General features: G+C 43.4%; 2 protein-coding genes across 14 annotated transcripts in view; one reads left to right on the plus strand and one right to left on the minus strand.

Annotated features, from left to right (window-relative positions):
- Positions 1-9,326, plus strand: part of samsn1b (SAM domain, SH3 domain and nuclear localisation signals 1b) — a 10,940-nt gene extending 1,614 nt beyond the window's left edge. Inside the window, exons 2-11 of one of the 6 annotated variants that reach the window (XM_081702790.1) lie at positions 725-927; positions 1,803-1,892; positions 5,111-5,225; positions 5,541-5,621; positions 5,736-5,864; positions 6,513-6,636; positions 6,914-7,059; positions 7,153-7,359; positions 7,790-7,940; positions 8,883-9,326. In XM_081702790.1, coding sequence (XP_081558916.1) covers positions 5,172-5,225; positions 5,541-5,621; positions 5,736-5,864; positions 6,513-6,636; positions 6,914-7,059; positions 7,153-7,359; positions 7,790-7,940; positions 8,883-9,037 — 1,047 coding nt within the window. In that variant the 5' untranslated portion in view covers positions 725-927; positions 1,803-1,892; positions 5,111-5,171 and the 3' untranslated portion in view covers positions 9,038-9,326. The other 5 variants (XM_027021378.3, XM_081702791.1, XM_081702789.1 and 2 more) reach the window with 5 other exon arrangements.
- A 1,814-nt stretch (positions 9,327-11,140) lies between these two features.
- Positions 11,141-20,000, minus strand: part of gdpd5a (glycerophosphodiester phosphodiesterase domain containing 5a) — a 28,185-nt gene continuing 19,325 nt past the window's right edge. For 5 of the 8 annotated variants that reach the window (XM_081701808.1, XM_027021390.3, XM_027021389.3 and 2 more), the window contains 9 exons: positions 19,313-19,395; positions 18,462-18,612; positions 17,958-18,179; positions 16,730-16,887; positions 13,840-13,987; positions 13,633-13,715; positions 13,167-13,181; positions 12,483-12,595; positions 11,141-12,183 (listed from right to left, as the gene is read on the minus strand). In XM_081701808.1, coding sequence (XP_081557934.1) covers positions 12,125-12,183; positions 12,483-12,595; positions 13,167-13,181; positions 13,633-13,715; positions 13,840-13,987; positions 16,730-16,887; positions 17,958-18,179; positions 18,462-18,612; positions 19,313-19,395 — 1,032 coding nt within the window. In that variant the 3' untranslated portion in view covers positions 11,141-12,124. Of the gene's footprint in view, positions 12,184-12,482; positions 12,596-13,166; positions 13,346-13,632; positions 13,716-13,839; positions 13,988-16,729; positions 16,888-17,957; positions 18,180-18,461; positions 18,613-19,312; positions 19,396-20,000 lie in introns of those variants that run through there. The other 3 variants (XM_081701804.1, XM_081701806.1, XM_081701807.1) reach the window with 3 other exon arrangements.

The raw sequence follows: 20,000 nt of genomic DNA on the forward strand, positions 1-20,000 counted from the left end.
CACACGAGTCCAGCCGGGTCAGAGCTCATGGTCCCCTCAGTATGGACTGCAATCTGTTACTTTATCATTGCCTTAATACTATGTTTTGAGACTTGTTATCAGCTATGCTGTAAGCCACAGTACCTGTGGACTTTACATTCTACTTTTCCTGGCCCAGTGCTCCCATTTTAAAATTGCAAAGAACTTTTTAATTAGATTGGATCAGGCGTATTGAAGTAGGCATTACAGTCACATGCACGGTGCAGGAGTAAGTCAGTTCCAGTACTGGGAAAAACTGCCAGAAGGCAAGGTGGTAACACCTGGTACAGGAAACACAGTACAGGACAGCACATGATACCCATATCGAATGCCTCTCACTCCCGGGCACTTTCTGTGCCTTCCAGTGAAGGAGGGCTCTATGGAAAGCCTGTATGAGGCAGCCCGGGGCTGCTCCAGCAGAGAGTTCAGCCCAGCTGCCCCAGGGAGTCCATGTATCCTCGGTCTAGTAGGCAGGGGTGGGTAGGGCAGCTTCGAGCCTTCTATCACCCTGGTGAGTCCTCTAAGGTTGCCATCATGCAGTGCATCAGGGTAGTTTCAGTAAACAGGACCATGACACTGCACAGGGGGCATTGGGAGCATGAGTGTCTACTATCTGCACTGTGCTTGATTAAACTACTATAAGTGTTACATTTACAAAAGACAGAACAAGTGCAGGAAAAACAGTCACTTCTCTCCTGTCCTTCAGGAGGATCCCCAGACTCCAACGAAGGCTTATCTGAAGACAAAGATAAAGGGAAGCAAGGAGAAAGCAAATGATCTGTCTACTGTGCCTACAAGCCTGTTACAGCTGCATCACGCCAAGTCTGCGCCGAACTGTAATCACTTTAGAGGGGTGTGGAGTTCGGCTAACATATAGAGCTAATTCTTTAAGCTGACACTTTCAGCCAGGTGCAAATTAACACTTCAGCCTGAGTGTGTGTGTGTGGGTGTTTGGTATGCGTATGGTTGTATGGTGCAACCACAGTGTAAGATAAAGTCCTGTGCAGCTGTGGGTTTGTGCTGTGGGGCCTAGATGAAGCTCTTTTACAAATTATGTTTTTTTCATTATTGCTTGTCATCCAGTGATTCAAGAGCAGACATGTAGGTTTTAGTGGATTAACAAACAACCGTGTACTAAAGCTCACATTACAAGTGACTATTAGTGCTAAATTTACTGGCAAAAATTAAATAGATAAAATGGGCAGTTTTATCAAAACTCACCTTCTGGAGCTATTCTATTTTGGACATTTTGATTTATAGCCTAGACAAATAGTCAAATATAAACAGTGAAAGCTGATTGCTTATTATGAATTTATTTCCACAGTGGCTTTTGAGAAGGCCTCAGTAGTTTGAACTGTGTACGGATATTAGAGCTTGATTTTATCATTGTTTTTAGTTGCGCTTATATGAGCAAAAGATTTCTAATTATATTATAAGTGATGAGCCGATCCACAACAAGCAGACCCCGAGAAACACTGACTCTATCTGCCAAAAAGACGTGTGCTGAATTAAAACCAGCAGAGACAATATGGAATAGTGGGTCAATGTACAAAGACTGCCATTGACAGTAAAAATGTAGCATAAAGGCTCAATTAACTGCACTGTGAGGATGAAACAATTAATCAAACAACTAACAGTTAGTTCCTTTATCACTCTGTTACTGTTTTTTTTAATAAGGCACAAACTCCCAGACTGCCTGCTCATATGCTGCCTCTCTGGTCAGCGCTCCCTCTGTGTATTTTGGCTTCTTTATTAAATGTAACTGCTCTTTTGGTCTCTCACAGACAGTGCAGCATGCAGTAATGTTTGCTGGCCATGCTCCAAAAAGAAGAACAAGTTGGCGCATATTCAGATCCATCCAAATGAAATAAACGGTATGCCATAGTTTCAGTGTGTGTGTGTGTGTGTGTGTGTGTGTGTGTTTAAGTGGAGAGTCATGCAGTAATGAACTACAAAACCATGTGCCTCACAGTCTCATTGGGTCAATAGTGATACATGCACTCTTCCAGTGGAGGACTTCTTCGGTCAGCTAATGAAATGAAAGCAGTAAAGCTACGTAATGAGAGTACAGGCTCATCACACTATGGTTTCCAGGCCATCTCAAACTCCACACCAGCATGGAGGAGGTTAGAACAACACCCTGGCTAAAAGTCCCAGTGGTTTAGGCTAGCCTGGTGCCTGCTCCCAGATCTGACTGCTTAAGAGGCTCTCCTGGTTAGACACAGTGGAAGATTCCCACATAACGAAGCCCCTGAGACTGGAGACGACTGTGATGAAAAGACTGAAAGGTTGCTCTTGTCAGGTCATACACAAAAGTGAAATTACATTTTTTATTTGTCTATGGCAGACCAATAACGTCTTCATCTGGCAAATTCATGCACAGTCAAAAAGCTTTGGTGAAGTGAAAGAGAACCGTGTCACTGACCTCATATGGTCTCTTTACATTAACCAGAGCCACATGTCTGTGTCAGTCTGACAGCCAAAGTGCTCCTTTCTATCCTGCTCATTTACATCACTTTTGCATCACTGCGCCAAATTCTACGATTCATTTTCCTCCATGGTAATGCTGTGTCAAACATTAGACAAATGAGAGGGCCCATCAGAGAGTGTGTCACTGCATGCTATAATCTTTTCTCAATTAAAATCTCCATCTGCTTAATGTGGTCCATTCTGCTGTGTATAATTCCTCTGTGTTAGCCATCATTCAGTGTCAGAAAAGTCACCTCTACTCTAGAAAGATACCCACCCAAACCAACCATATGCTCTTCATTAACTTCTGTGTGTATTAAGTTGAAATTCCTACTAAATTTAATGGAGATTTTTACTCCAAATACCTTGATATTTTTTGTCTTGTATGCACTTTGAGATGTGAAACCTTTAATATAGAAAACTTGGAACTCAAGCAACAAGACCTGGTTTGCCCACTCTAACAGCCTCAGTGGTTCCATCCCACCAGACTGACTGTATCATACAATTCACATCATGTTTGCGGGCCTGCTTTCAGCCGGCACCCGTGTGGCATGTGCTCTCCAGGCGAACATGCAGCAAATGCCAAATCAGAACTCAGGGTCCCTGGCATCTGGTTTGGTGCTTTCAGAAAAAAAACAAAAACAACCCATGTACGCAGAGCGCATGTCTCAACATGGAGCGACTACTTAGCACAAATGTTCGCTGTTAGAAGCTTAAGCACAGATGGCTCGGAGTGGTTTGGGTCTCTCCTGCACATGTCGGAGAAGGTCATGCAGCCAGTGAATGGAGGCCAGCCCACAGCCTGCTCTGCCGTGCCCACTCACGTCTGCAGCAGACGGGCTTCTTTACGGCTGTTAAGGGCCTGTCGGCCTGCGGGCTTCTTCCATTGGCACATTTCCACAAATGGACAATTATAATGTCTGAAGCAAGTTTCGCAGCTGGTCCCTGGTCGCTGAGCTCTGTAGCTGTTTGGCCGGAGCAGAGATGTTAAACCAGTCCTTGGGGTTCCCCCGTCAGCTCCCACTTTAGCTGTTTTTAATGTTTGAACAGACATAGACGAGGTAAACCAGCATTCTGCACTGCTGGATAACCCTGGCTGATGTGTGTTTGGAGCTGAACCAGGAAAAAAAAAAGAAAAGTGGACTGGCTAGAGGTCTCCCAGGACTAGACTGGAAACACTCGACTGGAGGTTAATCGCTCTCTGAAGTGGAGAGCTGCAGTACTTGCTGACCCCAGGCACATAGACCAGCATGTCCCAGAGGCACCTGGGAGGCTGGAACATAATCGGGAGTCAACAGAGTACAAAGAGTACAGAGTACAAAAGGTTTGTCCTCCATTGTCCTTACCTTAACCTTTCACATGCCTACGAGCTGCTGAAATAATGCCCTGTGGCCTGCAGGGCAGCGAGGGTGAGGCACAGGGCATGCTGAAGAAGCACGTTTGGAAGAAGCGGAGTAGCAAGCGTGTCCCAGAGGAGGTCAGGAACAGCACCGGTGGGATACTCCATTCGGGGAACACAAGTCACTTCCCCGGGTTCTAAAACCTGCGTCTTCTTACTTTCAGTTGTTTAAAGCTCAAATCTGACCAAATGATATTGCTCACATGTAACTGTTGAGCAGTTACATCCATACATAATGCCCTTCTATGGTGCATGACGAAAGATAAGTCTAACACCCATAATTCCTTATAGCCCATGTAACGGAATTGTCGTCCAATGAAGGAAAGCCAGTGACCTACACAAGGCTGGCTAAAAACAACCATGAGAAAGAGTTCCTCCCATGGCTCCAGCACTGTTCTACCCAGCCAGCCGAGAAGCGGACCTCGTGGTGAGTCCACAGGACCGATGGAACGCTTCACCTGGCCAGTACTGACGGAAGCTGGCTTAGCACGGCCTCATTTGAATTACGTTACCTGGGGTTAACTGTTAGACCAGTAAGAATGATCTTATTTGCATTATGAAATTTGGGGTTAGCAGTTAGACCAGTTAGCCTGGTGTCCTTTGAGTTATGCTAATTATATGCAAACTGGTTGTACTCTGTCAGCAAATTGGGTTATTCCCTTACACCCCCTTGTCTTAGTACACGGGGCAAAGATAACTAGAAGATATTGGTTTTACTTTCGTATGGTGGACCTCAGGGGAGAAGCACTGTAGCTTGAATTATAAATTATTATAATTAAGTTAGTTAACATAGACAATGTAATTAATGTAGTTTAAATGAATCAATTAAAATGAGTTGTTTCAAATCATTTGCTGGGTCAAATATGAATATAAAGAACATATGAAAAAGAGGCGCAGCAGTTAAAATAATGCAATGAAACAGACATACGTGCTTGGTCAAGCTTTATCCTGTGCATTTGTGCAAAACTACTTCCTAAATGACACTTCAACAGACCATATTGATTACATAATAGTGATGCACAATGCTCTTACAACTTCAAATGTAATGCGAAATATTGCTGTTGCCCTGAAGCCAAACGTACAGCTCTTTGACTGGGCGTGAGTGGCACTGTACACATCCTGTGAGCAGATGAGGAAGTGAAGGCTTGGCCCTCTCTTTGTGCGTGTGTGTGTGTGTGTGTGTGTGTGTGTGTGTGTGTGCTTGCATTCTGCGAGATGCTTTAGAACTGCATGCGGTACGTTTGTTCATGCAAAGACAGTTTTTCTCAGAAAAAAAACAAGAGCCATGCTTCAGAGGAAAGCTTCAAACGTCTCGGACAAACCCAAGAATAAACCAAAGGTAAACCAAAACAAAATGTATGGGAATATTGTCTGTCTGCTTTATTACTTTACAGTAATTGTTATCAGCATGCCATACAGAGCTGGGCTGAAATGCTGTAGCCTCTTTTGAGTTTCTATGCCAATATGGCAAAGACTGCATGAAGCCTAAGGAGGAAAAAGTGAACAAATGATTTAAATTATTTAATGAAAAGTGATTTTGTTCTCTGCAGCTCTAGACTGTTCTTTCAGTGTCAGTCCCAGAATGGAATCACATCACACAGCAGCGATGCACTTAACTTGTGTGCTTTTTGGTTTTTTGGTTTTTTAAAAACAGCGCTCCACAAGCTTTGGGAGATTCGACTGTTCCAGACACCAGTCCCAACAAACCAAAGCTGAAGAGCAGGAAAGCTCTGGGGTAAATGTGAATCAGACGCACACTTCTATCGTAGACGCGGTGGCCTCAGACAGGTGAACGGGCTCGTAGCTTTCTTCACACTGCTGTCACTGAGGAACGGTTTCATGTGTGCAGGGAACCAAGGGGGAGCTGCCTGAGGGAGAGCCGCACAAGGGAGGGATAGGGAAGAAGATGAAAGCCATCTCCATGACGATGTGTAAGAAGATGGGGAAAAAATATGTTAATGCTCTATCAGAGGAAATGGTGAGTGCTTAATATGAAGGCAATGCTCCCCTCCCCCCCACCAGTTTTGCAGCGTCTGCTGTTTTTGTGTTTCGTGTTGAACTTATCACTGAAAAACATCTCAACTTTCCAACCACTGACATGAAATGTCTAACAAAACAGGTATATGTGGTCGCAATTGAGAAAAATGTCAAGAATTTATTTATTTAAATTATTTACACAAAACAAACTAAAGTGAATGCAGAAAGTTGCAATCTCAAAAGGTATATTGGTTGTTTTTTTTTCAAGAAAAAAAACTTTTTCAAGTTTTAAAGTAAAAGATATGTTTAAAGGCCCTGCTGGAGTCCTACAGTTGGCCAGGTGTTCAGGGAATACAATCTGTGGCAGTGCATCTTTACAGTGTATGTGAGGAATCGTGTATATATATATATATATATATATATATATATATATATATTAGACTTTTCTAGAGCCACATCATGTCCTTGTGTAAAATAACATCCAGAGCTGCTTTGCCATGCAGCGAATCAGCCATGGGGTGACCTCAGCGTTTGACACTCCAGGATCTCCTCTTCTTGATGGTGGTCAGCTTCACCAGTTGACCACTAGTGGCCATAGTGGTGGAACCATGTGAACAGAACTTTGTCTGTTGTTCTGTGGTTCACACAGGGAGGGGACAAGGGAAGAGACCACAAGGAGGAAGGGGATACCGACCCGAGTGATGCTTTAGCCAAAGGCTGCCCAAAGTCCAGAAACTTCATGGAAAGCCCACACGGCGAGCAGAGCTCCTCCGGTAAGCTTCCCATGTCCATGGAGCACCTGAGGGCTACAGCCAGCCTCAGACCCTCATATGGGGCCAGTGCTTTCAAGGATCTGATAATGTGTGGTTTGCTTCCATCACTGCTTTCTGTTGACTGCTGCCAGGGATGAAACAGCCATATGTTAAACCACACTGAATGTAGGCAGTGTGGTTTAATATTGAGGCCAGTTTGAAGAGAAAAAAAAAGATCTGTTTGTAAAGGATTATTACTAGATGTTCCGCAAGGTGACGGACTGTTTCTAATCAATAGGCGGTGTCATCAGTGGCTCTGTGGCCTCTGGTCATGATCTGAGGCTGGAGGAAGAGCAGGCTTTTACAGGCCAGTTCTGCGGCAGGGCAAAAGCGCACACAGATTTCCTCCCAAGCCCATATGACACAGAGTACCTCAAACTCAAGGTGACCATTTGCATAAAAACCAAGTGAGTAAGGAGTCAGTAGCCAGGTCTGAAACTCATTCCACAGCTCATTCTGCTGAATGCCCTGTCATAGGCAGGAGACGTGATCGACATCATCAGTAAGCCGCCCATGGGCATATGGACGGGCATGTTGAATGGTAAAGTGGGCAACTTTAAGTTCATCTACGTGGATGTCCTGGTAGAAGAGCCTGCAGCGGTACACAGGTCACATGACCACAGCAGGAGCAGGAGACCGCGGCCAAAGACTCTCCATGAGCTCCTGGAAAGACTCAACCTTGAGGTGCCTTTCAATAGGGAAATGTCACCTAAAACCTTGTTTTTCAAACATGGCATTCTGGAAGATAGAGAACAGCAACAACCAATAGAACATTTACTTCATGGTTTTGATGAGAATCCCACATAGGACAGGATCTGTTTTAGGCTTAGTACTGAATTACAACCAGGAAGTAGTTATCCTGTCCTGGTAAACATGACAAAGGACAAGGTCCTTTTTCCCTTAATATATCAGTGCCAAACAATTAAGAAAAATGTAAAAAAATATATGACTTTTATGAAAATTTGAAGAGTATTAAAAAGAATTCAAATAATTAATGTGATCGCAACACTTGACACTGTAAACCACTGGATATGAAAACCTTCCTTGCTTTTATGTTTTTATGTTTTTATGATTCTGAGTCATCTAAAGCTGCTAGGACCCATCTACCCTGCAGGAGCTGGAGTCTGCGTTGCTGTTAAATGGATATCAGACAGTGGAAGACCTAAAGGATCTGATGGAACAGCATCTGATCGAGCTGAATGTGACTGACCCGGAGCAGAGACTCAGACTACTGGCAGTCACCCAGTCGCTGCAGGATTCAGAATGTGAGTGAAGGGAGCCCCCCCCCCCCCCACCCACACACACACAACCACAACAAATCACACAAAAACACAGCTACCGAAAATGGCCCTTACAAAGGTTCCAAACATCATAAACGTCATATTTAACACAGCACTGAGTCATTAGGAGTAAAATCCAACATCCAACAGACCGAGCAGTGTAGTAGTGTTGAAAACTACACAGTGGCATGAACTAACCGCAGTATGAGGGCTACAGAGAATGAAGAGCATCTTAACACATCCAGCCCTGTCAGTCCACACTAGAGCCTGAATGCACTACAGTATGTAATATCAACCCTTCCAGCCCGCCGCTGCACTGCAAAACAAAAAAACCTACACGTAGGCTACTACAGTACATAAAAGTACTCTTACACAGTCATGACAATTCTGTGTATATTGAGAAAACATGATGGCAAAATTAATGAATACGCGCACACACACACACACACACACACACACACACACACACACACACACACACACACACACACACACACACACACACAAATTGCCATAGTTAATGGGTTTGGTTAAAAGCCCCAAATTCATAGTTTGCTTGCTAACCCAGGAAACCTTGCTCGTAATACATCAACCCTGGGATTGTAAAACTCTAATTCTAGAGAAGTGAAAAAAACGCGGTGTGTACAAAGTCAGAGTCAGTGGGGACATGCAGGTCATGTTGAAAGTCTCGTTTCTGACAGGAAATGAGCTTTTGGTAGTGAGTGTGAATTTGCTGTGGTTTAGATACTAGATCTGTCACCTTGTTTCCCTAAGGTCATAAGGAGAACCTCGAACATGCATCAGACATACTGCCAAACACAACCTTTGTGCTAGTGTGTTAATAAAGCCTACTAAATATGCAGTATACATAGTCTTCATTAGTACTTGTCCCTTTGGCCATTGAAAGCTTTGCTGTTTCTGTTTCAGACCACAATCAGAAAGACGACAGCGACGCGCAAGGATCTGCTAGCGAGGGCGCTAACGCAAAACCGAACGACTGCCCCAGAGATTCAGGTTGCTACGTAGCATCTGACTGCTCCGACAACAGCAGAGAGGATGCAGACCAGTGCTGTGGGAACTGACAAGTTGCTATTTTTGCTTTTGTGGTTTCATCCTGTGTATGTGGAATCTTGGCACCTTTACAAACCGCGAATGGACTCCTGAATTGAGATTCTGTCTGCAAATGCAATGTAAACATGTTTATGTATAGTATTGTGCAATAGTACACTTGAACAGTCATACTTTGAGCATTTGGAAGTTACCAAATACCATGTATTGTAAATAATATGTGAAAGAACCGCTAAATACTGCTGGTATATTTTCTGCAATAAAAGAACGTCACTCATGCTTGTCAGGAGGAAGGAAAATTGACACACACGTTTTTCTTTTTTTTTTTTTCTATGAGGGGAGGCTTACAAAATTATTTTCACAAAGAGCACATTTCTACTGAGAAAGAAAGCACAAATGTACCGTTATATAGGCTGACTTGGATTTGGATTAAGGACATAAGTGCAGCGCCTCATACCTCTGACACTGACATCTGCTGACCAACAATTGCAAAAAGAAATATTCACCGAGATGAAGACCGGAAAAAACTAGCCTGATCGCGTACAGTGACTTGTAAGGGCAAAAAGAGTCACACATAGCGTAAGGAAGGAAGCTACTAAAGCTATGATTTGATTACTTAAATTACGTAATTATATACCAAAAATATCATACAATAAACGGTGGTAGAAATCAAGCAATTATTGATCCGCAGCCGCAAAGATAAGCATAACATCTGAGCTCTCCATCCTGGGAACAGCTAAGGCACGACGCCAGACCCTCGAGCTCCCAGGCCTCTGGTAGAGGACCTGAGCTTGAAGGACAAAGATCGGCCGGAGGAGGGCGAGTGGGGAATTTCTTTTGTGTAAAGCTGTCAAACAGCCCCGTTGCTATTTCTTGTCGCCCTCTAGTGTTGGAATTCACATACTGATTTTTACATTTCTTTGTAATCCCGTTAATCTTGCTTTTCTGGGCACACGGTGTACTCGAACTGTCTAGGGAACTCAATTTCAAAGTAATCGACTAATTTATTTTGGCAGTATTTCTGCACTTTCAGTGTAAAATGGGTCATGCTTACGTTGTGTAAAGCTTATGTAAACTTTACTCTCATCAATCGTAAACCTGTAGCACCTTCCACACACCTGCGCTTCTTCCCCCCCTTTTGAGTCACATGTACAGCATTATTTGCATTTTTAGGATTCTTCTTACATGGGAGCTCGCGTATTTGCTGTTAAATCCATTTTTTCACTGTCCAAAGAGCTAGCCCACTGTGATTTAGCATTATTTTCTTCTTCATCCTGACAGAATTCCTATCTTTCCTTTAACAGCCATAAAAGAGGCTCATCTGGTGCATCATATTTGCATTAGTGCTGCGATTCCCCAGAACCCCCACAGAACACTCCGCAGTATCTGACTCTGGTCCTGCTGTGCACAGCACTCAAGCACATAAGAAATATGATGTGTTAAAGAGCTAATTTGCATAATTCAGCCATCTGCAGTAACAGTACTGAGGGGGTGATATTGATTAACAAATTATATATTGAGCAGCACGTTTGGTTATTAATCTTATTCATTAACTTCTGGGAATTATTCAATAGCACAGAAACTAATATGCAGTTCTAAGAGGAGTCTGGGCCTAGGTCCTTGGGAGTGCAAAGGGTTAATGACCTTTTTGATTTTGACTTAATTACTCTATAAACCTCTGTGATATTTTTAACAAGTAAACAAGTATACAAGTAACAAGTATACATCATGTAATTCCATGTCAAATAAATGAAGGGTCAGACCATCCCTCTCTGAATAGTACCAGAGCTTTACTGCAGATGTTTGTTTCCCTTTATCTTAACCACCATTAACAACACAGTATGGCTGATCAACATGAATTTGTCTTCTGATCATACCTCATGTGGTAGCCCCATGGCCTGTGAGTGCTGGTGTTCTTTATCTCAAATGAAACGGCATAAGAACACTCTCCAGTTGGACAAACGTGACATTTAATGATATGAGAAAATCACTGTGTAAAATCCCTGTTCAGATTCCACTTCCATTCCCATTCATTGGTAAAGGTGATCAAATGATGTCACATCCCACCCAGTGCTGTGTTCTTTCAGACAGAAGCACAGTGAAACTGGAGACCACAGTGCAGCTTACTCCATTTATTTCCCCATCAACACAGTAAATCGTGTCTCGTTTTAAAAATTGCTCCATTAATGAAGAAGAAAAAAAACAACACAATACATTCATCACATGTCATAGAGGCCTTACTCTCAAAGCAGAACATACACTACTTCACGTGCCCTACCTAGGAAGACAGGCATTTCACTGTCAACTACTGCAACTTTCAGTATAGCTCATTAGTACAACCTTGTAAAAAAATATCTACCCACAGTACAAACCTAGTTCTAAGTACAAATAATTTTCCTCCTGTAGACCGGAGGATTTCCTGCCAAATTTATTTTAGCCTCCTTTGAAAGCTTGGACTATGAGGCAGAAATAATTTCTGATCCACAGATATACTTTAGGTGAATGATTCACTAATAATTAGATATTAATATTTCTCCCCAACAATTGCAGGAAATGATTTCTGTTCAAACTATACACACTACCGCTGTAGCAATACTTCATGTCAAATACATTTTAATACATAACAAAACACGAGGCGGTACTATTACATAAATAGTCAATACAATTACAGTAAGCAGACTCACTGCTGGAGGCGAGTGGCTGAAACACAATAAAAGAGTTCAGTGCTATGTGCTATTCTCAAAACACACACACACACAGACACACACACAGACACACACACACACACACACACACACGCGCGCAGTCTAGCGACAGGGCCGGTGCTGCTTCCACTGTCTGACTCGGTTTTTAAAAAGATGCTGCAGTGTGCCTGCCGTTCACATGCCCATAAGCTCACTTCCACACTAAGGTCAGTAAAGTTCTTCGCTGGTCTTTCGGCAAACCAGTGCATGTCATGCGCAGCTGCAAGACTTTCGGCCCACGGGACGAAAACCAAAAACAAACAGAAAGTCTGGCTTTCAAAAGGCGTCCGATGCAGACGTCCGATGTAGCAGGAAACGGAGGACAGGGGCTTGCCAAAACACACACCCCGGTCCCTCCTAGCTGCGGTCGACGTACATGGAGAGCTCGTCTGTGCTACCGTTGCTGTTGTTTATTTCTAAACAAAGGAGGGAAAACACGACAGCAATAGCATTAGAAAGGCAAGAGAGTACAGTTAGCTTGGCGGTAGGAAGCAGGAAGTATTCAAAGGCTGTTAGAGAGACAGACAGACTGAAGGAGAGAGGTGGAGGATGAAACTGCTGCAGTTTGTCACTTTGCCATCTGGCTCACTGTGTAACGCTATTTGACGATTGCACACATTTCAGTAACATTTTTTACTGCGGTAATTCGATTTAGCTGCTGCAGTGCCATAGCGGTGAGGCTGATGGGTTAATGCGGCCCCGCTCCCAATATCACCTGAGAAAATTAGTTTCTCCTTCATGATGTTGACATCACGGCCGGGCTTGCGTGCCACAGCACTCAGCATGATCTGCTCCGGGTTGTAGCTCCGCATTCCACTCATCCTCCACCTGTAGAGCACCACCACACACATACATGCACCCGTAAAGGCCACTCCCACTGCAGCCGCCAAGCCGGGCACCACCCGCACCGGCATACAGACGCCCGCAAAGGCCACACCTGCTCCAGCCACCCACAGTAACACCCCCACCCCGAGTGAGGCCACTTCCCACTGCAGGCACCGCACCAAGCAACCCCCCACCGTAGCATATACGCCCCCGGAAGGGACCTTCTCACTGAAATTGTGAAATTGTGTGAAATTGAGAAATTGTGGCTCTCGCTTCCTTCTGGGACAAATGTAATGCCGTTTTGGTAAAGGCTGTTGGCCCGAGAGTCAAACATAGGCTAAGCATATAATAAAAGATGAAAACGATGAGTGCAATTTTGCGGGGAGAGACTTTAAATTTGTGTAGCAATACTGGGTGGACGATAACAGTGACACAGGACTAAGATGTAAGCACAAGACCAGAGGAAAGGAAAGAAACACAAACAAATAGAGGAAGTGGCTGGGAAGGGCCGAAATGGCTTTTAGACATGGCCAGTGGCTATTGGCTGTCTGGCCCCTGGTGTAACCCTGGTTACCTGATCGTGTGATAGCTGAGACATTGCAGCAAGCAGCGGAGGGACGAGACATGCAGAGAGCAGAGACGAAAGACAGGAAGAGAGAGAGAGAGAGAGAGAGAGAGAGAGAGAGGGAGGAAAAGAAGGAAAACAGAGCATTGCAGTCAGTTCAGAAGCATCAGAAGCAGCCATTCTTGTAGCTGAGAAAAAGCAAGCATACACAAACTTCTTAATACACAAGCCCTTACTTCATGTGTATATGAATATGTGTTTGCACTGCCATGTCAAGCTGGTGGTCATTTCCATAGCAAATTATTTTTAAAAAGTCACTTAAAATTTTTTTTTTTTACAATTTATTTTTACACAAAGAAGGGAGATTAACATATTTATAATAAATGCTACCATATGACTGGCAGATCAGGTGACAGTCCTTTTAAATAAGTCTAGAAAACATTAAATTTCAGTTATTTTTCTGACAGATACTTACTTTTGCAATATAAATATTCCTATCACAATTGCTGCGGATACAAGATCGGACGTCACCCATATCAAGCAGTATTCATCTGGACTCTGAAACACAAGAGCAACTGTTATTGCAGTGTCTCGCCACTAGATGATGGCATAGCGTTATCGGAGCAGCTTCCAGGACCCTGAGCTGTGCTGTGGGGGAGGCGTGGCCTGCAGGTCTGCTCACCATAAGCCAGATGGGGTGAGGCACTTTGCAGAGGACGTGAGGAGCGTCAGAGGAGACGGATTCCACTCCGCTGCACCACAGCACCGAAAAGAGCCACGGCTCGTTCACCGGGTACACGTTCAGGCTGACGTTACTGTCTCTGAGGCGCCTGCTCTCTCACATGCGCACGCACACGCACACACACACACACACACGAGTGTTGAGCGTGTACACACGAGGTGACCGTACATCAAACACACACTTTTAGTCTTTTAATTAATTTCCAAATCTTGCTGATATTCTTGAGGCAAGGTGACAGGAGTGTGTGTGTGTGTGTGTGTGTGTGTGTGTGTGTGAGAGAGAGAGAGAGAGAGAGAGACTGAGTGTGTGTTTGTGTGCTGCGTGTTGAGCTAGTCCTTCTAAATACCCCCCCCCCCCCCAAAAAAAGTGTACCCTTATTGTCTGAATTCCAAAATGCAGCTCAGCAATCCTCAAAACGCAACTACAGTCGACAGAACAAATGTACAGTGCATGCTGCAGGCTAGCTGTTAGCCAGGAATACCTCACAGTTTGAGAGCTAAACTCTGCACATAACATTTTCTATTATGGCTAGGAAGGTGTTGGCTGGCCTCATTAAATAACTTTTAGATTTCCAGTGAAGGCTAGCCTTGACAAAGTCTTTTCAATTAGGTCCTACATAATGGCTGTCTCACTTATAATCACCAGTCAATTCTAGCTGGCAAAGGTAGCGAGTACATAGACAGTGATTTTAGTTTTTCTAATAAATGACATAGCCCATTCTTCAGAATGCAGAGCACGGACAGGCTCCTATAGGCCCGCACCCAAAAAAAGAAAAAAACACAAATTTAATTGGTTATATTTCCTGTCATTTTGCTTGTATTTCACTTGGATTTCAGAACCCTTCGAAATAGCACCAGAAGGAGTACGTAGGCGTGTACACAGCAGTGAATCCCTGCAGCCATATTAATGAGCAGATTAGATTAGTGCCACTCTCGGATAGTATCGCAACCTGTAGTAACCAAGAACATGTAAAGTTGCTTATATGAATACATTAGTGTTTTTTAATTTTACTCTATAAAATAAGTTTATGAATTTCCCCATCCCTTTTTATTGTTAGAAGGGCCTGATTCTGTGCATTGCTCCAGTTCAGTTTTACACACACACACACACACACACACACACACACACACACACACGCACAGTCAGTAAAAATTAGCAATGCATTGATCACAGGTCCACACGTTCTTGTAGAGGCAGACCTGATCAGTAACGCAACTTCACATAACCTGAACATTGGTAGACGTGGGCATGATATACTGGAGTACTATCAGTTCCATCAGTGCCAACACCGGACTGGCCTATGCCTGCAGGAAGCCTGCTGGTCATATCCGACCATTTGGTATCACATGACAGCTTACAAAATGTGAATGATGAAAAAGTAATTAGGTTTGTAATGAAAACATGATTACACGTTTTAACTGTGAAACAGAATGTCTCTTTGGTTGTCTTTGCAACATGTTTTTTTTATGGTCTCAGCACATCGACAGAAGGTGTTTAAGGGGTTTACAGATTGTTGAACTTGAGAACAGCAAAGTACTGTTCAGTATGAACTATTACTGGCAGCCTATATATTGTTTGTATGCTTACAGTGTAACTTGGCAGGCAGTTAAATGACTTCATAATGAATGCATAATGACTACACACATATTTACATTTTGTTCTGAGCCTCTGATCCTACATATAAATCCAAATTTTTAAATGTGTATGCATATAGGCATGTGTGTGTGTGGGTTGTGTGTGTGTGTGTGTGTGTGTGTGTGTGTGCGTGTGTGTGTGTGTATGTAGTCGACAACAATGAAATAACTGTAGGAGTCTTTACTGACTTATCCAAAGCATTTGACACATTTTAATCATAGTGTCCTATAACAAAAGAATATGGCATTCAAAATGTGAAGTTCAAATGGTTCAAAAGGTATTTATCAAATAGAAAACTGTGTTTATGGCAGAGAATATAAAATAAAAATGTAGAATAAAGAATGTAGATTGTGGAATTCATCAAGTGTCAATATTGGGACCCGTATCGTTCTAATATATGTTAATGATCTTTAATTGGCAGCAAAGAAGGTATTGTTTGTTTCCTAATGACATCAATATTTTTCTATCAGAAAAAATATAAATCTCATCTACAAACTTTACATTTTTATTTATTTAAGAATTAGAAAATACTGATCACTGGTTTAGAGCTAATAAATTAAATATATGCTTTTTCATCTCTAAAAATAAAAAATGCATAATCGTCACATTAACTCAGGTCCATGGTAGATTGTACTGCATATTTCCTTAATTTCACATAAAATAGCTATATAATATTGGTGTCATCAGAAGAATCAATTACATACTGCCACAAAAATACTTCTTAACTTGTATTACACATTGATTTATCTTTACCTCTCATACTGTAATATTATTAGGGCTAGTACATTCAAAAGTAACATCATTTGCTTACATACTCTTCAGAAGTGCTTTGTTAGAATGGTTACTTCAGCTAATTATTGTTCACTATCGTCTGCTTTCAAATACTCAATGTGCACGAAATGAAACATTTTCTAATATATCAAATGTTTTTTTCTTTTACACATAAGTGCCTTCCTGACTGCTTTGATATCAGTTCTCAGTACAATTTTACATTCATTATTTTTTCTTAAGGATATCACTGGACAGCTCACACTTTCTCATTAATGGCCTTCAATATAGAACCGTTTACTACCAGCAGTAAAAGTCTACCAGGTCAAAAACCATTTACTCTCACTCCACCATATATAATTTTTTTCCATATATATATATATATTTGCTTGTGTGTGTGTGTGTGTAGTGTGTGTAGTGCGTGTACCTGATTTCGGCCACTGTGGCTTTGCTGTAGTGCAGGCTGAGGGTGTGAGTGGCCTTTTCCTTCAGCCCGTCCACAGGAAGCATCTCCTTCACTGTTTGATGCAGTAGGGGTGCAGAAGCTCGCACCTGGTACCTGTACGAGTCTTGTGTCCACATCACCTACACACACACACACACACACAAATCACACAAAAATCCAATTAAAAAAATGGCCCTTATAAAAACATCATGAACTTAATTAACTGTGTTGTGTTCACATTCAACACAGCACTGAGTCATTAAGAGTAAAATCCAACATCCAACAGACCGAGCAGTGTAGTAGTGTTGAAAACTACACAGTGGCATGAACTAACCGCAGTATGAGGGCTACAGAGAATGAAGAGCATCTTAACACATCCAGCCCTGTCAGTCCACACTAGAGCCTGAATGCACTACAGTATGTAATATCAACCCTTCCAGCCCGCCGCTGCACTGCAAAACAAAAAAACCTACATGTAGGCTACTACAGTACATAAAACTACTCTTACACAGTCATGACAATTCTGTGTATATTGAGAAAACATGATGGCAAAATTAATGAATACGCACACACACACACAAAATGCTAAGCAATGACAAACTGAGTGCCTAATATCCTGGGAACTTCATTATCTGCATTCCCATGTTACAAGTTCGCAATGTGTCTGTGACAGCAGCCCCCATGTACTCGACACAACCCAGGAGATGCCACAGGAGTCTGTTGATATAGAAACAGCCACAGGAGCCTGTTGATATAGAAACAGCCACAGGGGCCTGTTGATATAGAAACAGCTTCCGCCTCCAAGCCTGCTGTCATGTCCTGCTCTGGTCATTGCATTTGGACTAGCATACACAATGGTGGCACAACAAACAGGGTGGGCGACAACTATTTTTCTGATATCTTAAGCATCTAGATTTGTCGGATTGCCAGGACGAACTGGGAGTGGAAGCAGAAACATGTGTATTAAGTGTGTGTATTAAGAAAAAACACAAATCCCCAAACTATTATAACTATTAGTACTATAAGTACTACTATCACTACTAGTAATATAACTATCAGTGCTAGTGCTATTACTACTACTATCACTATAACTACAAATTACTACCACTACTACAACACTGCTAGTACCACTGCTAGTGCTATTACTATTATAACTGTCAGTAGTGCAATTACTACTACTACTGCTACATGCAGGGTGTTTGTCCCTCACTTGTTCTGGCTGGATGCCCGAACGCTGGACAGCCTTTTGCACGTCACTGATCCAGAGCTTGTGGCGGGGGTGTTCAGGTGCGGGTATGCGCAGGCTGAAAAGAACAGAGCAGTTCGATTTGGCAGCCAGGCGTAGCAGCTCCACCAAGCTACACACCGTCTGGTTAACCGCCCGGCCGTAGTCTCTAGTAGAAATGAACTTCACGGTCCAGTAAGGGTCATTCTGAGGGACAATAAACATACCAGCAAAGAAACAAAACAAATCCAGAAGACAGAGGTGAAGGTCATGGCAGAATTCACCCCAATGGCAATGCACTCTGGCTAGATAGTCTCAAAATACCGAAATACACCTTGCAATAAACACTTCCATACACACCACCGTAAACACCACCGCTGGATGCCGAGCATGCCAGGGATTCCTCAGAAACCACACAGGGAAAAAAGGGCCAAGAGTGTGTGAGAAAGTGCGGGAGAGAACGTCCCGCAGGGGTGCGCATGCCGTTACCCTCAGGAACCAGACACCAGCGTTGAGAGAACGGATCTCAGTCCAGTTGAAGAGCGAGGCGTCTTCATGTTGGCGCCCGGGAAAGCGGCTTGCCACATCCGTGGTGCGGCGGAGGGTGTGGTCGCGCATTAGGAAGGGCACTCCATCCATGCTGTAGAGGAGGAGGAACAGGGCTCAGTCTCTCCCCTTACAAAGAAGAAAGGATCGTTAGAAGAAAGGGCTTCCGGGTTCGCAGTGCGGCTGCCGCAAATCACTGTTATTGACCTCACAAGACAAATGGGCTTTGCGGAGAGTATTTACTCCCCTTCACGGCGGTCCCGTTCCGTGTGCACAGACACCCATCCTTGCATCTGCACGCCTGCAGCCAAGAATTTCGAAAACCTGTCTGTTTGACCCATAGCACCGCAGCGCCTGATGTAGGGCATGGGAAGCCAGACAGAGAGAGACGCAGGTCGAGCCTGCAGGTCAGAGGGCAGGGCGGTCACACCCACTAGGGGGCAAGCATCTTAATCGCAAGCCCTCCATAATCCAGAGAGCAGCAGAAAGCTCAGTGGCTTCGCCCCATTTACCACTCTCTTCACTGTTTGGGTCACTAGCTAGTGACCTGAGATGCTCTTGGATCGATGCTGCTAGCGTTGGCAAGTGTGATGGTCATGTGGGCAGTGCCACACAGCTGCAGCGACATTGTTTGACTTGTTCTACTGAGAGAAATAAATAACACTCAAGCCTGAAATTATTCTCTGGACAGTGTAGGCAGATTGCTTTGGTTTTTGGATTTGCAAACAAGAGAAGCCAGATCATGCAGCTTCTTTAATATCAGATATGGAGGGAAATGGTGAGAGAAGAGTTACCTGATGGTGACATCAGCCTCAAACGCAATGACCTTCTGTTGCAAGGCTTTGTTGAAGGACATGATGGTGTTCTCCGGAGCGAGCTAATAGACAGGGAAAAGTAGCCTGGCATTGATATGTCTAGCAGGGTAGAGAAAAACGCTAATGGAGTTTTCACCTGCGTTACTGCGTTACTGAGAAGAACATCATCATCAGACACCCTTGCCCAACCTCAACTGGGTCGCCTGGGCGACGGTGTCTGACGCTGAAAGACACCAAACGTTGGGCACCATAGGTTACACTGTGGATGGTGTTCTTTAGCAGAGTATCAGATGTTGTTTCATCACGGAGAAGGGCAGAACAAAATATATATCGATTCGTCAATTATTTTCCATTCGACGCTTGGTATATACCATGACTTGGTTGGGGGGGGAATCCCAGAAAAAGCAATGGTTTGGAAAGGGTGTGTCTCAAAACCTCCTCCCAGAAGAACTGTCCATAGGGACTAAGTGCAACTGTCTATTTTAAATTCTGATAATGGTGCAACAAACTATTTTAACACACACGCTTCAAAGAACTGGCTGTTATGTTTCAGAGCTGCAGTTAACGGTTACAACGAGAACAAGTGCTGGGGTTTATTTTTTAATCCTGTTTTTGTCGTTTGCTGTAGCTATGCGTGGGCCACAGCCCACTACCATATGCCCATTAC

Source organism: Electrophorus electricus, chromosome 19 (assembly GCF_041902795.1).
Source record: "Electrophorus electricus isolate QZ-2024a chromosome 19, ASM4190279v1, whole genome shotgun sequence".
Classification (NCBI taxonomy): domain Eukaryota; kingdom Metazoa; phylum Chordata; class Actinopteri; order Gymnotiformes; family Gymnotidae; genus Electrophorus; species Electrophorus electricus.